This window comes from Dipodomys spectabilis, unplaced genomic scaffold (assembly GCF_019054845.1).
Source record: "Dipodomys spectabilis isolate Male_0828 unplaced genomic scaffold, ASM1905484v1 ptg000427l, whole genome shotgun sequence".
Classification (NCBI taxonomy): domain Eukaryota; kingdom Metazoa; phylum Chordata; class Mammalia; order Rodentia; family Heteromyidae; genus Dipodomys; species Dipodomys spectabilis.
Genome location: NW_024871104.1, coordinates 851,686 through 869,576, shown reverse-complemented (window position 1 = coordinate 869,576; position 17,891 = coordinate 851,686). Strand labels below are relative to the sequence as shown.

The 17,891-nt window shown below is 36.8% G+C and overlaps 1 protein-coding gene across 1 annotated transcript in view; it reads right to left on the bottom strand.

The window, feature by feature from the left end:
- Positions 1-6,246: 6,246 nt before the first annotated feature.
- The window catches only part of Tmtc2 (transmembrane O-mannosyltransferase targeting cadherins 2), a 356,843-nt gene continuing 345,198 nt past the window's right edge, over positions 6,247-17,891 (bottom strand). The window contains exon 12 of the mRNA XM_042668306.1: positions 6,247-8,943. Coding sequence (XP_042524240.1) covers positions 8,764-8,943 — 180 coding nt within the window. The 3' untranslated portion in view covers positions 6,247-8,763. The remainder of the gene's footprint in view (positions 8,944-17,891) is intronic.

The window sequence follows — 17,891 nt, the reverse complement described above, 5'->3', positions numbered from 1 at the left end:
GACTCTTACTGCCAATTAAGCATCAAAAAGCCAAAAGTGACCTTGTGGCTCAAAGTGGTGGAGCACTAGCCTTGAGCAAAAATGAATCTCAGGGACAGAGTCCAGGACCTGAGTTTAAGACCCACAACAACAACAACAACAACAACAAAACATTTCTATCATGTGATGGCACTGCTTAGCTATTTCTTCTGACAGGTCCATGATGCATCAGTGGTCCACCACCCATTTGCCTATTGCTTACTGAGTATAAGTTTCCATAGCATAACCAGTAGCATAACTGGGTATGATCCTATACACTATTTCTGAATTTGAGGTTTTCTTTATTGTATTTGAGGCTATTCTTTTGGGAATATAAAAGTATGAGGAGCATACACACAGCTAATTAAAAGCTTCTTACACTCCAGAGAACAATTATAAACCATGAACAGCATGTCAGTTTTCTATTGCAAAGTAACAAAGGGAAATATATTTGCTGAGTCTTTGTGTTCCCTGGCTAATCTGATTCTTTTTTGTTGACATTGTCCACCCTTTCTTTCTTACACACACACACACACACACACACACACACTCAAACACAAAATCACTCAATATATGTCCACAAAGTCCACAGCTTCTGTAAATATAATATAACCTGCTAGGAAAGGAAGTCATTATGAGGAATGAAGCATCATTTGAAATGTTTTGATTAACAGAGGAAATAAAGTGAGATCAAATCTTTTGTTCTAGCTGGGTGTTGGTGGCTCAAGTCTGTAATCCTAGTTACTCAGTAGGTTGAGATCTGGGGAGTCACAGTTCAAAGCCAACCCGAGAAGAAAAATTTTCGAGATTCTATCTCTAATTAAGTAGGAAAAAGACAGACTGGGAAGTGTGACTTACTGATAGAGCACCATCTGTGAGTACACAACCCCAGTAAGTTTGAGGCACTGAGTTAAACCCATTGTCTTTAGGTAAATGATTTAAATCCTACCTGACATATATAATGGTAACCCCTCTAATGATTTAAACCCTACCTGACATATATAATGGTAAACCCTCTGTAGTCACCTTGATAATAAAATTAATTTTTTTTAAAAGAGGAAAAAAAACAATATGGGAAAAACAAATCCAGACAACTCAAAAAAGGCGATGGGAGCAGACATTTCTTAATATTGTTACAAACCCTAACCCTTTTGTACTTATCTTTCCCATTGCCCTATGCTTTTCATAATTATACCTCTGCTGTGATTCACAGAGTCAATCCTTTACATAAAACATTTTTGTTCTTGCTCAGAGCAAGAAATGCCACTCAGGGAAAGAAGAGATATGACAAAGATGTATTTGGAACTCTCCTTTATCAGTAAGAGAAAAAATTCCAGATTGAATTTCAAAAAAAAATCTTTGTTTGAAATGCATTTTGTTTGGTGCTTTTAGGCAAATGTTCAAGCAACACAGGAAACAACATACAGGAAACAACACAGAGAGTAATTTTCAATACTGTTTGGAATAGAGGTGATCACTGAGATTTCTCAAACTTGCTTTTATTTTTAGCTTTAATGTTAAGGTGACAGTTTAATCTCATCATATGATAACTCAAGGAATGAGGTCCTTCTTTTCAATAACTGTTGGTATAAATGAACGATTTTAATGATTAGATTCTTTTTTTACTCCCCAAGAGATTTTACTCCTTTTTGATTTTTGCATATGAAGCATCTTACTATTTTCAACAGGGTACCATATCTTTAATACTTATCTCTTAAACAATCTGACAAGGTAGACCTGACAGTCATAATTATTCTCGGATTCTAAATACAGATAAGAACTTTGAAGTTCAGAACCACCCTAAGAAGTCCCTGATATCATATCCAATGTAGAATACATCTTCTGTCTCCTAACTGTATATCTACAGTACAAACCCAGTACAGATGTTGATGAGTGTGGACACATTGGCATATTGCAGGAATTTTGACTCCTTCTAAATTTCTTAGCATTTGAATTTTAGATATGATTCCAAAGTATTTTCATCTGAAAGATTTGCTCAAAACTAGAAAACAAGGCCAACTACAGCTTTAGCTGGTGAAACCACTGAGAAAGGAAAATGAGAGTCATCAAAATCATATTTTTCCACTAGGTGCAGTAACTGAGGTCTATAATCTAGTATTTGGGAGATGCAGCTAAGAGCATCACAGAAAGGCAAAAAAACAAGCAAACAACACAATGCACCCAATGGCTGGGTGCAGTGTCATATGCCTGTCATCCAGAGTACTCAAGGTAGCATGGACAGGAAGATCATATCCAGGCTAGGCTAGCTCAGACATAAGGCAAGATCCTATCTCTATCTCAGACATAACCAACACACAAAAGGATGGCAGAATAGCTTAGGTAGTCGAACATCTGCCTAGCAATTGTGATGCCCTGAGTATGAATCTCAGTACGACAAAAAGAGGGAGAAAAAAAAAACACTTTTGTCCAACAACTCTTTTATTTTTGTTTGTTTACCCTCACATGTTTAGCTGAACTTGGCCTAAATTTTGGCCAACACAGCACAATATAATAGGACATCTGGTGTTTTTCTCCAGCTGGTGTACATACTAGGATACAACACCCTGGAGAACCAATCTCTCTCTCTCTTTCTCTCTTCCATTCTCCAATTGTAAATCAGTCTTTTTTTTTCCATTTCCCATGGCCCATTCATAGAAGCCTTTGAAGGCATGACTGACTTTTGAGGTGCAGACTGTTTATAATCAGTTAACTCAAAACTGAATATTTTACAGTCTTGATCTTAAAATTCTTTGGTCTATTCTTCCAAGCAGAAGTGCTTATTGGGTACCTACCACTATGAGTTCATCTACTCACAGAGAGTGCTGTCATCCATTCATCACCTATTGTTACTTTCTTATGCAAAACCCCTACACCCCTCCTGCTGTAAGGAAAATGGGTTTTCCTAGCATTTTTTTCTAAACTAGAATTGGAAAACTGGCAGCCCTTTTTTCTGGATTTATCTTTAAGTCATATTTTGAAAAACAGGTGCAAATAGAAATAGAGGGGAATATTTTTATTTGGTTTTGTTTGATATATTTTCTTTCTTTCTTTCTTTCTTTTTAGATCTGAATGCCTGACTTTCTTTGAAATTAAAAAAAAATATTACCTGACAACTAGAGGCTATAACTCTCTAGGCTAACGGTGTGAGGTCTCTGACTAATTCCTACTGTATTTAGGTAGTCTATTACTCTTCTATCACTTTTCAAACCAGCCTTTTTTCAGCTTGGCCTCCAGTAGCATATGATCAGTTTTTCAAGCTTGTCTGTAACTGTACAATTTATTCTCTTATTTGTAATGCTTTCCCCTTAGTATAATGACTCAGTCTTGGTAGATGACTGAGCAACTCAGAGAACATAGAGTAATATATCTCAAATTGTTCTAATCAAGTCTTACACATTATTCTCCATCGGATATTTAAACATGACCAATCACTTCCCAATGTTTCTACACTTTTACTACTTTGGTATTCTCTTAGAAGCTCCTTTTCCTAAACATCATTTTAGATACAAAGTTTTAGATTTCTTATATATTTTTTTACTAGTCTCTTACCATTGTCTTATATTTTTCTAACTTTCTCATTCGATCAAACATTTTCCTTTGACAAACAAAAAAAAATCTTTTCTTCATTCTTTGGAAACAGAAAATTGAATAGGAAAAGAACATCAGAGATCAACTGTGAGACATGAAGGTACAGTTTGGGAAACCTAGAAGAAAAACTTCACAGGAATTTTCAAGTGAACACGAAACCTAAATCCCAGCAGTGGTCCAGAGGGTGAAATACATCTTGGCTTTCTATGGCCACCAAAGGCCAATCTGTGGTGAAGTGGTAGATGAAATGAAAGCTGACTCAAGGGCCAGTCTGATTGCATCCTGCAGGAAGACCACCCAAAATGGCACAGCAAGATAAAGCTCTAGTACACATGTGTGCTTTTCCTATAAGCCTTAGCATAAGTTAGTCAAATTGCAATGTCATTCAGTTTGCTCTGTCCCTACAGTAAGAATTCTAATGTATGAACCTATTTTTCTAGAAATAGCCCTGCCTTCAATTAAATCATAACACATATTCTATAGTGCTAGTTAAATTAAGTGAAAATCATATTTATGGGTACAAACAAATGAACTGTAATTCTAATACAGCAGCCATAGAAATCCACTTTCCTTCTTATATTAGGAAGAATAATCAGGATGTAGACATATTTCCTTTCTTTTTTTTCCCTGGAAACATATATTATGTGAAAACTGTCATCACTCTACAAAAATGGCAAATGGAGAGTCATGAAATTCCCACATCTTAACTTCTAACTTTTGCAGATTTAAAAAATGTCTCAAGTAGCTCATGAGTAAATAATACATGGAATTCTCATTTACAGTATGTTTTATGGTCTTCTATTCAGCACCAATATGCTGGAGAAATAATGTCCAACGAAAAAGTAAGGTCTCTGCCTCGATTAATTTCAGAGTAACTTGAGTTAAAATGCTGCTTTTTTTAAATAAAATCAAATCATGTAATTACTTTGTATAGCAAGACTTAATAACAGAACATTATTATTGTTATTATTATTATTAACATCATCATCATTATTATTACTGCTGCTGCTAAGCAGTTTTGGCCCTTTGGTTAAATCACTTAACTTGAAGGCCATATATTCCCACAGTAGAAAGTGAGTTTAATACTATGATTACCAACATCGTTTATGGCTTTCTAGATGTTTCTATTAATTACCTCTTTTAATCTTCATGACCTTCTGTAGGGAAAGAGGCAGGAAATGTAATTTGTGGAGGAGAAAACAGGAAAGAAAATACCAGGAGAGTGGAGAAATTTAAATCTTCAAAGCTTCTGGTACATGAGATCCCAAATGACACAGGATGCATATGCATGACAGTAATCATCTTCAGGATATGTTTTCTGCCGTGAGCTTAGTGATACAGGACAAGTTGCTCATATCTCTGAGCCATTGTTTCCTTACCTGCAAAACTGGATTCAATCAAGTCTTCAAAATTAACTTTTGCCCTATATTTATGGAAATAGGATAACCATGCTGTTAATATGAACTTAACATTATGGGCTCCCTGCTCTTTTGGCTTGCTTGCTCACAGCTGGCACTCTACCATTCGAGTCATACCTCCACCCTGGCTTTTTGTTAATGAGCATCTCACAGAATGTTTGGCCAGGCTGACTTCAAACTACACTCATAAGATAATAACTATTAAATAAATACACATACTAGATCTCAGCATCTTGAGTAGCTAGGATTACAGATGTGAATGACCAGTGCCTGGCTTTGTGGCTTCCTTCCTTCCTTCCTTCCTTCCTTCCTTCCTTCCTTCTTTCCTTCCCTCCCTCCCTCCCTTCCTTCCTTTTCTGTCTCTCACTCTTTCTTTCTTTTAATCAAGACAGAATTCTCTGAAAGTTTGTACCTATTTAGAACCCCTAATTTTATGACTGATTTTTAAATATGATGCAACACCTTTCTTGGAAGAGTAAAGTAGTGTTGCTGACCCATTCATACTCTTCTAAATATAGGGATTTTAGACAAAGATCTTTCCCAGGTTGAGAAGTAGCAATTATATCCTGTTTGAAATAGTTCCTAGAAGCTTTCTAATAACTAGAGAAAACAAATCAAAGTTTTGTCATTTTCTCTGTACAGGGTAAACCAGGTGATGTTAGCAACCTTTATTATGATAACTTCTGGAAATTAGATGATTACTCTTATGGATTATATATTAAAATAATATACTCTGACATTTAATATCTAGTCCTTAACAACTTTCTCCTATACTGTTGAGATCCCAGTTTTAAAGTATTTGTGCAGTAGGAGATAAAAAATAAAAGCCAACTTACATAAGCTGGGTGGCTCATGCCTACAATCCTAGCTATTCAGGAGGCTGAGATCTGAGGACTGTGGCTTGAAACCAGCCTGGACAGAAAAGTGTGTGAAACTCCTATCTCTAGTAAGCTATCAAAAAAAGCCACAGCTTCACTTCAGAGTGGTAGAATGGTAGCCATGAGTACAAAACTCAGGGAAAACAGCCAGGCTCTGAGGTCAAGTCATAGGACAGAAAGAAAGGGAGAGAGAGAGAGAGAGAGAGAGGAAGGGAGGGAGAGAGAGAGAGGAAGGAAGGGAGGAAGGAAAAAGTAAAGAAAGGAAGAGAGAGAAGGAAAGAAAGAAGAAAAAAGGAAAGGGCAGAACAGGAAAGGAAAGGAAAAAGGCTTACTTACACAATACATTTGTTATCAATGCTTTATTGTTGAAAACAAAATTGAAATCCTCTGGCACATAAAACAATTATTTCTACAAAAGGAAAGCCTACAAATCTTGATAATTTATACAAATAACAATTTCTCAAAAAATAAAATTTTAATTTAGTAAACTTGTCTTGTGCTCTATATTTTTAGCACTGTCTGCAATAATCCACCATAAATCCCTGAGCGGAGACATTTTTTGATCATGTTCTAAGAACCCCCCCCCCAACCCTCCCTCCCAGAGTTGGTCAGTTACTAAATCCAGCCCTGTAGTGAAAAGTGTCAGGGACATTGTTATTAAAAATCCATGCATTTTTATGACCCACGCCCAATTATTAATGATACTTGGAAACTGAGTCACAGGAGGTTCCTCTATTGCATTCAGTGAACCTATTAAGAATCAAATGTTGAAAAGGAAGAACAATTAACAATTTAAAAAAAAACAGACATTGTTAAGACTAGGAAATCCTCATAAGTCAATAACTATTTAAATAAATAAACATGTTAAGACACTGAATTTATCTTTATAGCCTTATATTAAATTCTTTTTCTTTCTTTTTTTTTTTGTAGTTTCCAATGCATTAGAAGATGAAAAGTATACTTCATCCCACTATTTTGGTTTGACCATAGATTTGTTGTTGTTCCATGTTAAATATCATTCTCAATACACAGAGATTTAGATTTAATTAACTTTTGGCCCATGAGTGAAATATTCACAAAATAATACACACATTTATAGGAGGGCCTTCTTATTAATGCGATCAAAAAATCTCTCTCACTACAATTGTCTTTTTCACAAAGACTAATACCATAAGAACACTACCTTACTTTCTTTTCCCATTGTATTATTCAGACACAAAAACACAACATACAGAAATATGGAAAACATAATGCGATGTATTTGCATGTCCAGTTTCCTTTTAGTGGAAACATTCATCATATATACATGGAGTGTGAAAAGGAAGGGGAAAAGGGGAATTTTCAGTTGCAATGAACTGGCTTGATGAGTTAAAACCTTTTTTGTGTTGTCATTATGTTATGGTAGAATAATAAATAAATAAATATGTAGGGTATAGTATAGTTAATTTCTCTATAAAGAAGTAGATAATGGATTGGTGTTTTTGTTTGACTGCAAGCCAAAAAAAAAAAGTCAGTATCTGTTTTCCTCTACCTCATTTGTAGTGTTCTCCTCGTGAAATGATCATTGAAGTGGTTAAGAACAGGTAAAGAAATTAAATACCAATCTGCTAGTGAAAAATAGTTTTCAACTGAGAAAGCAATTGACAGATGCCCTAGACTCATTCAGGCGAACACTACTATACTCTATTGCAGTTTAAAAATAAGTCATTCTTGACATCTTTCAAGGAAAAGAAAACTAAAAGTAATTCCTTGAAATTTTCTCTGTACTGCTGTTTGGAGTACCTGTTAGAAACTGCCTAGATGCCATATCAACTTTTTGTAAAACAAAATCCCAGACTGCCATCACCCTACAGTCCTGTGTAAGCTTGACGTTTTAAGTGACATCATCAGGATAGCGCTCAGCACCCTCCCTTTGGTCTGATCATTATCAATTAGTTATTTTAACTGAAACTCTAATAAGCTTCCCTGTCCATTTGCCTTCCGTAAGCATGCACATTTGTCAAGGTAACTTCAAAAGAATTCATGCCATGAATTCTGCTGAGTTTGGTGGAAAAGACTGCCAACATTAAAATAATAACAAGCAAAACAAGGTCTGCCTGACACATCTAAGCCTTTTCCAGCTCCTCTGACAGCAACTAAGTGTGGTTGGCTCTCCCATTCACACCCTTTCCAGAACATGAAAAACAAAACGAGGTTCAGAAGAGGGGAGCTTGTGACATCCAAATCCTTGGAACCCGTGCTTCCATGAATACACAACTGCAGATTCTGACAGATCCAGACACAAGTGATGAACATGAAAACAAACTTACTAAGCTTCAGAAATTGATAAGCAGGTGGTCCCACAGAAGGAAGACAGCAGCGTTAGGACAACCTGGGCTCACTGGCATGCGCACTAAGGTTTCTCCACTCCCGATTGAACACTTCACCTTGAGTTTCCTGCGGCTGAATGGATCTTCTGACTTCCTCTCACAGTGTTTAAGGAACAATAGAATTTGAAACATAGCTTCCCCAAATGAACAAAATCTGTAACTTCCCCCCTCCCCCTCCCACCCTCACTCTCCCTTTGGAGAATGCCAAAAGATCTGGTTTTTTAAGTGCTGTGGTTTCCAGTCTAATGGGTAACAATTATAGCCTTCGGGAGGTCTCCCATATTCTGCCCCCCCCCCTCCTTTTTTTTGGTGTTAATGGCTGTGCCAAACATCCAAGTGGATTCTCCCAGAAAGTAGCAGTAACCACACATGGCCTCTTGCCCTGGATCTTGCAGTCCAAAATGAGCTTTTTATTATAGTACGGCTGGGAAGGTTTGTGTGTTACTGAAGTCAGCTTTAAAACGGGAAGAAGAGGTGCAGCCTCCCCAGGCGTCAGGTCTTGGAAGTTTTCAAGCCTTGCTTTTCCATGATGTTCCACAGTTTGCGGAGATTGGACTGCGTGATGATGTCATCCGGCTTGAGCTGCAGAGCCCGGAGGTAGTTGGCCTCCGCTTTCTGGAGTCTGCCATTGAGGTGCAGAATGGCGCCCAGGTTCATGAGAGCAGCCGGGTACTGCAACAAGAGATTGGATGTTAGATCACAGAGAGGCCATTTCAAGATTTCCTTCACAGAAGACAAAAACATTCTTCACAGAGTTGGCGGATGGGAGTAATTTAGTAACAAGTAGATGAACATAACTGGGAAGAATTAAACACAAAACAACACAACAACAAACAACAGCAAAAACCCAACGGTTTGCACACAGTTGCTGCCTACTGTAAGGTCCACCCTGGGAAGGTGGAGCAGACTCCTCCCTCCTCTGGGTTAAGTTTCTGCCCAGTACCTGTGTCACCTAGGTAACTGACACACTTGGAGGCAGTCATCCGTCATTCCCCTCCCCCCCCCCTCCTTGAGGTCACACCTTCTTCCGCCCCTGGCCTGGAGAAGTCCTGGCCTGGCTGTGGTTTGACCCTTTTCTATTCCTGCTGCATGGGCTTCCAGCTTGACCAGAGACAGCCGACAAATAAACCTTTCCCTTGCCTGAATGCCACGTGCTGCTCTCCTTCCTCGGCTGCCAATTTAATTTATCTAACAGGTACTTTTGTTTCTTCCCCCTCTCTGGGAAAGAATGGGTAAAATAAAGACTTAGTAACTTTGTCTGCCTGTACTGTTTAAAAAAAAAAAAAAAAGGTTTAAATTGTTACATGTTCAGATAGAAATAATTAAACTTTTTTTTTTGTCAGTCATACCCTGAGCTCTTTTGCTCAAGGCTAGCATTCTACCACTTTGAGTCACGAACAGAAGAAATAAATGAAAATGACAAAGCTATGTCCGCATGTCCACTGATTCTTGTCTTTTACTCTCTTTCCAGGGGTTGCATGTTAAAAAAAAATCAAAATCAAAAATAAAGTATCACTGAATTTCCATCCCAAGCTTATTATTTTACCAAGATAATGTGCTTATTTTTTAAAGCACATTAAAAAAAATAGTGATGGACATTTACTATATAGGAAAATAAATAACTTCAAACTTAGGATATAACCTGTATTAGAAATGTTCTATGTTAATTCTTAAAATGTACTTTACTAAGTCTCAGAATTTCAGTTACATATAACTGCATTATAAAAATTACTCTGTGATAAAGTTTTTCAAAAGTATTCAAAAATTATGAGTTATGTAGCACTAATCTAATTCAAGTGCTTCCAGTCTCAAATTCTCAGACATTAGCTTTTTAAAGGACATCCAAAAGCAAAATATAAATACTTTGCTTCCTAAGTACAAATAAAGGCTGGTCTGTTCTTGTCTTGTCCTGAATTAAGATTCTGACGAATAGATAACAGCTAATATTTTGAAAACACATATAAAAATAAATATTTCAAATATCAGATAAAGTACAGCAATGTTTATGCTATGATTATGCCTGTATTTTACAGATAATGTCGCTTGTTGTCTTTCATCTCTGTGGGAAAGCTGAAAAAATTCTCAATTATTTGTATGATTATTTTCACAATGCATGTATTTTTAGTTGAATTCATCTGGCTCTCCCCCTTTACTGTAAATCAATTATTTCTGAATCAAAACAATGCTGAGGAGAGGGTGAAATAGTTCAAAATAAACTAAGTAATACACATGATCAGCAACCCAGATTTAAGCTTTTGCCCAATCTCTGTGACCTTGCTCAAACCCCCTAACTTAACTGTGTTCCTTAGTTTTTGAAACACTAAAATAACATCAACTTCTTTGAATGTTGTTACAATGTTATCAAAAAACTCAATGCCTGGAGCACACAAGGACAAAGTTCAAAGTGACTTCAAGGTCAGTCACTTTTCCCAGTCTCCTTTTGTTTGAGGTTTAGCATATAGAATTATGCAATTTTTATGTTGCTGGATAGCCTTTATAACTTGTTTCAATGTCTATATCATGTCTCTGCATGCATACCAAAATTCCCCTGAATTTTAAACTTCTAAAGTTTTCAAACTTCCCTACATTCTTTTCCTTCTATCCTTCAAAACAATGTGGCAAATATAAGCTATTCCTGATCTTCCAAAACCTTTTGGTCAGAATGACTCCATACTTATCAAGAAAAATACAGATGGTCAGTTTCTAATTTTAAACAGCAATCCAAATAAACACAGCTCTAAATTACATGGGCAGCGAAAACCACCACATTGGAAATCGAAAATAACACCACCTACTTCATCTTCCTAAAAGAAGTATGTTATCACACCACCAGTATTATCTTGAGTTCCTTGATGCCTGAATACCCTGCTGAATTATGACCCCCTCAGACTGCTTGGCACAACTACCAATAAACAGCTAGTAAGTGGACAGTGAAGTGTGTTCACAGCCTGAATTACTAGAGATGCTCAAAGGAGATAAAATGTTCAGGCTTCCTGCCACCCTAAGTTGAAAGAGAAGAAATAGGGCAGGAGCATCATGGCTGGAAACCATTCCTGACTAACCAGAAATAGAAGAAGTCCAGTGATAGCGCTGAGAGAAACCAGATGGCTCTGTGGGATTGATTTCCTCAGTCATTCTGTTACTAATGTGCCTGGACTTAGAGTGTCTGCACCTATAATTGCAATGCAAAGGGATTATTAAAAATACTCAGAGGTTTTGGAGTCAGATGGCCCAGGTTCAGATATCAGCTCCACTTCAGAGAAGTACACACTTGAGCAAGCTGGGGACATCAATTTCTTCTATAAATGAGATGACAAGAAGTACTGGCTATATAGGATTATTGTGGAGATTATGAAAACAGAAACGTAACATTCTGCTTTTCTCCTTTCTCATCATCTCAACAGTACAAACTAGAAGAGTGCTGAACTGGATACTGAGGATACTGAGGATTTGGGGGTTTCTTTTTAACCCAGCTTTATCTTTAATGGATTCCTAGCCATTTTTAGGTGAAGTCTGTAAGAGATGGATTAGTGAAATATATCAAATAAACCATATAACTAATCACCATTATTATTCCTAAATTGCATCCTGAGGTTCTCCTATATTTGGGAATTATCTTCCTGCCAGTAAATGATGAACAAAATTTTAGTATTTTAATATTATTCTCAGAAAACACAATTAGGAAGTTAAACCTATTCTGATGAATAATGTCTGAATACTAATTATAATGGTGTTTTTATAATAACTTCAGTTTTACATTATAACACTGGCATGGTATTTATTAAATAAAAACAATCATAAATTTATTTTATGAAGCTAATGTAGGATAACAGATCCTAGGAAAATTCACAGGTGCTCATATATTATGGTCCCTAAGGAGTACAACATATATAAACTAGAAACATATTTAAAAACATCATTCCAGCTGGGTACTGGTGGTTCATGTCTGTATTCTGAGCTACTCAGGAGGCTAAGACCTAACCATCGTATTTTGAAGTCATCCTAGGCAGTAAAGTCCAGGCGACTCTTACCTCTAATTAACTGCCAAATAGCTGGAAATGTAGATGTGACTGTGGCTCAAGTGATAAGAATGCTGGACTTGAATGAGAAAAGCCAAGTGAGAATGCAAGGCCCTGGTTTCAAGCCTCAGTACTGATACACACACACACACACACACACACACACACACACACACACACACACACACACACACACACGGCCCTGGTTTCAAGCCTCAGTACTGATACACACACACATACACACATACACACCTCTATCTACCTATCATACAAATAAAAACATCATTCTATTTTAAGCAATTATAAGTGGAAGGTTAAGTTATAAACATTTTTTATTTTTGGTCCGTCATGGGGCTTGAACTCTGGGCGTGGGTGCTATCTCTGCGCTCTTCAGCTCAAGGCGAGCGCTCTACTGCTTGAACCACAGCACCACTTCCAGTCTTCTGGTGGTTAATTGGAGATAAGAGTCTCATGGACTTTTCTGCCCTGGCTGGCTTTGAACTGTGATCCTCAGATCTCAGCCTCCTGAGTAGTTAGGATTACAGGCGTGAGTCACCAGCACCCAGCAAGTTATAACGTTTTTCTTTGAATGTAAATGTCATCTTAATAGGAATATTTATTATTATTTTTTTAAAACTCTAAAACATTCATTCTACAATGCTAAAAACATCATGGTGACTGCTAAAATGTGACGTTAAGTAACAGGTATCCACTCTAGGTAAGGAGCCTCTATGAAACTGCCAACAGTCACTTGGATGTAACTGTTAAAAAGCCTCTAATATTGGATGCCATTTCATCTCTTCAAAAGCAGGACCTTTGTGTTTTTAAGCCTGATGTGTGGCCCCTCCTCAGGGACAGCTAGGTGGCTTCACAGACTTGCACTGGACCCAACACCTCCAGGTCTCCTAGCTTCTGTGGGGCAAGCTGGAGTTCAAAGCACTGCTATCACTTGGGTGCTTGACAGAAATGCAGAACTTCAGGCCTCACCTACCTGAATCAGAATGTAAATTTTCACAAGATCCCCAGGTGCTTTGTATGCTCATTAAAATTTGAGAAGCCCTGTTGTACAGGTCACTTGTAGATCAAAGATTCATATCATTTTACAGCTTTTATGAGGGAATTTCCTATAAGATGTTATAGTCTCTACAACAAAGTACACCAAGATCAAGTATCTATCCCCTCATAAACTTGAATTCTTCTCTTGGTTATGCAATGATTTAAGGGAATACATGTTCAAATGAAATTTTATAAAGAGAACTGTAAATCATTAAACTTTGGCAGACAGAAAAAGAGGATACAGAAATAAGGAATCTGCTACAGGTTTGCTAAACAGATTGAAAGACTGCCCACCTTTCTAACTGCACGCAAGCGTTTCTGGTGACGGCTATATACTACGTGAGCATCCTTGCTCTCTGCCAGCTCTCACTTGAGCTGGGGAAAAAGAAATCCAACCATAGTAACTGACTACTCTCCCACCCATTGTCTCTTATTAAAGACAGTTGATGAAATTTTCAGCATGTTTACTGAAGCCGGCAGCAGCCCTACAGCCGAGGAACAAATGGCTCTTGGCGCTCTACAAGTGACACCACCCACTACTTCACAGATGAGAAAGGACAAGCAGACCTTTCTTGTTTCCTTGAAGAGGGCAAGACAGATGCTTTGCATCAAATGGAATGACTGGCAGCCACACAGAGTCAGCCAATGACGTCTTTCTCAAAGTCTCTAGGGAATCTGGCCTTGTAATTTCACTGTGGTCTTCAGCTTATTTCTCCATCACTGGAGGAAAGACATAAAACTAAAATAATGGATGTCTGTAGAAGGGTATAACAAGGGCAAAATTGCTGAGGTCTGATTCTACTCCAAGGCCCTTGAGGCTCCCAAAGAAATCAAATGACCAAATAGAGTATCCTGAATATACAAGATTGGAATACTTGGTTATTTTTCTGGCCTTAGCCTATCATGTAGGCTTGGGAAGAAATCTATAGAAGAGGAAGAATGGTACCATATGGGGATTTATAGCTAGGAGTTCATGTTTCTACTGGGAACATGACTAAAATGCTAAACTTTGGAAAGTACACTCAGGAGGAAGGAAAAGGGACTCTGCAAAGATACTCTAATTTGATAGGACTTCTAATCTGAAGGAAAACTATGAAGCAGTTGGGATTTTTGCTTTATTAGTCCCTGTGGTCATGTCTCTTTCATGAAGGAAAATCAACAGGCTAGAGAATTTATGAAAAAGGTGAAACCAGCAATAACTGACCAGTATTTTACTTTTCAATTCCAATATATTTTAATTATTTATTTCCAAAGGATATACTCATACTAACAGAATTATCTATGGAGTTGTATATTCTTGGTATATAAACTATGTAACTGAAAAAGAATGAAGTCTGCCTGGTTAGTTATTACTGAATTCATATACTGTAAATGCTGTCTCTGAAATACCTACTATTTTCCTTCTAAACATAATTTGCAAACAGATGAGTTTGCACACTCTGAAGTTTTAAATAGATTTCCACTCCCACTCCTTTTAAAATAGCTACCAAATAACTTAATGAAGTCTGCACACTTCCACCCAAGTGTATTCAGTTGATATTGCTTACCCGATTGAATTTACTGGAGCGGTGACTATTCCATGGTGTTTAAAAATTAATGGGATAGGCATTTAAGAAACATATTAATGGAAAGATCACTTAGGAATAATTTTTTCTATTTATTGGTGCTTTTATGTGGCAGATATATAATAAATAATATTGAAATAGCCAGTTAGGGTTTATGGAGGAAGTATAACATGAGCTGAGATAATATTAGACTCTGAGTCTAATATATGAGGTTTCATTTCTACTCTACTCACTGGCATGATGCATGGTCTAAAGTGAACTTAGAATCCTAAGTCAAACTTCATTCCTTACTTGTCCTCTACACACACACACACACACACACACACACACACACACATCAATCAGTTCCAATTGTTAAGTCTTTGTTACTTTACCTTAAACTCTCCTTTAATCTTTGCTCTCAGGGGTTGGGAATGCTTACTGGAAGAGTACTTGTTTCCCAGCACCAGAGCAAAAAACATTAAACTTCTAATTATCTCTTGCTCTTTTTTTTCCCATTTTGGTTGGATCCCTAAACACTTTTACTCTGATTTTTAAATACAATTATTTTGACAAGAAAAAAAGGGTAAGTATATTGCTGAATGGAATGGTGAACAGAGAACAGAGCAAATGAACAAAGAAACACAAGAGTGAAGCCACTAATAGCTCTGGTGTTTTGTTTAGATGATGTGCAGGATACAACCCATGTCTTTCAGCATGCTGCTTAAGCACTCTACCAATAAAACCTAGCCCTTGGTTTTATTGAAACAGGGTTTCTACTAGGTAGCTCAAACTGTTCTTTCACTTGTAATCTTCCTGCTTCAGCCTTCTGACTGCTGGGATTACAGGCAGTCTGAGCCTGGCCTGTCTGTTGCTTTTTTTTGTTGTTGTTCTGTTGTTGTTGTTGTTGTTGTTGTTGTTTGTAATTATTGTATTTTAGGCATTTGAAATTCTAAGGGAAAATAACACTGTGCCCTTACATAATAGATTAAAAACTTAAAAATATAATTGAAGGCTCCAAATATCTCACTGTTTTATTCCTGCCAACCTCCAGAAGAAAATCACTACCTTGAAATTGTTTATCATTCTAGTGCAGATTTTACACTTCTACATTTTATATACCCATAATAAATGTAAATCTTATTTTGTACATTTTATATATTTGTCTGTCATCATCCATCATGGGATTACATTTTGTCTACTTGAATTGAAACATGTATTTTGTTTTTTAGATATTTTCATTCTGATAGCTACTTTGTTTTCATACAGGAACGCAATTGAATGATTACTTTCATTTGATGGAATTCAAGAGTGGAATTACTCATCACAGAAGCAGAGATCTTTGGTCTTCCCGAAAAGCCATTCAGAGTGTCCAAATGAACCAACACTAATATGTACCAGGGTCTGTTTATTCTATATCCTAACAACATTTGCTATTACCTAACTTCTTTTATTTATGATGAACTAAAAGTTGAAATAATGCATCTTATTCTGCCCTTACATTTTTTCCCCTGATTACTAGGTAAGTTGGTAACAGTTTCATACATGTATCTGCTTTTTATACTTACTTTCAATGATCCATCTATTTTAACTTTTTTGTATACTTTTCATTGTAAAAATACTGTAAAGAGGGTTTACAGTTACATGAGTAAGGTAATGAGTACGTTTCCTATCAAGCGTTGTTACCTCCTCCTTTGTTTTCGCCCTACCATCCATCTTTCCTCCTCACCTTCCCAACCCCCCCCTCAAGTTGTAAAGTTCATTTTCAACATAGTGTCTTGTACATCTCATTGTTATTTTAACATTTGAACAGAATAAGTTTTGTAACAATTTTCACCAACATGAAACTATTTGAAAGATAAGAACACAGGGTCTTTTCTTCTTTAAGCTAGGGCTTAAGCAGACTACCTGTCCTGGTGTTTCCCAAATCTGAAAATCAGATAACTACTGTATCCTTTTTGCTTTTCTTATTTATTTATTTATTTATTTGGTGGAGATAGAGGATGTGAAGATGGGGATTGAAAGAGAGCCTAGGCTTGTCTAGGCCAGCCTTGAACTTACAATCCTATTACCTCGGCCTATTAAGTTTGAGAATTATAGACATGTGTAGCTATCATTGCTTCTGAGAAGAAATATCTGATATCATCAAATGGAAAATCCTTGATAAAAGTTCAGTTTTATTGAAGGAGTGGGTGATGATACAAATCTGGGCATTAACAGGATAAGCTCCAGACAGAAGTGACAGGATTTGCATGCAGTTCCTTACAAATGAATGTATGCTTTACATATAGAGTCACCACATAACTATGTAACATCCTGGGCTACTGTAGATGAGAGGACCAGGTAGCCTCTACAGAGCCTACATATAGAATTAACTTTTCTTACAACCTCCCATCTTTTTCTAGATTCTTAGTGCTATAGATTTCTTCTCTGTTCCCTTTTCAAGGACAAGAAAATCATCTGATATGATCTACCTGCTTCTTATCTTTCCTCTCTTTAACACTCTTCATTTCTACTAGCATCATGTAAATTTAGTATCTTGTCCTAATCCTAAATTCTACCAGCCTCCTGATTCCTTGCCTTCCATTTTGTTTCCTTGACTCCAATCCATTTTTTTTCCCTTGACATTCAAACACAAAACATTTCATCCTGTAAAAAACAAAACAAAACAATCAGGAACCTTTGGACTTTTGGAGTCTTTTTATAGGCAGAGTATACTCTATCTGAATCATAAGCTCGTTTGAGCATTCATTCCTGTCCTAGACAGCTCTTCTAACAATGTCTTTTGCCTATGCATTTTCTCTTTGGAACACTACTCATTTTTCAAAAAAAAGCAATCTCAATTCATTGCTTATTTCTCAGTCCCCAGTGTCCTACCTGCATAGATTAATTGCAACATTTACCACAATTAATTACAGCTACTTGTTATATATGTCTATCTTGATAGAAGGAGAGAAATACCTTGAATTTATTTTAACTATCTTTATACTGCTAGTGGTAG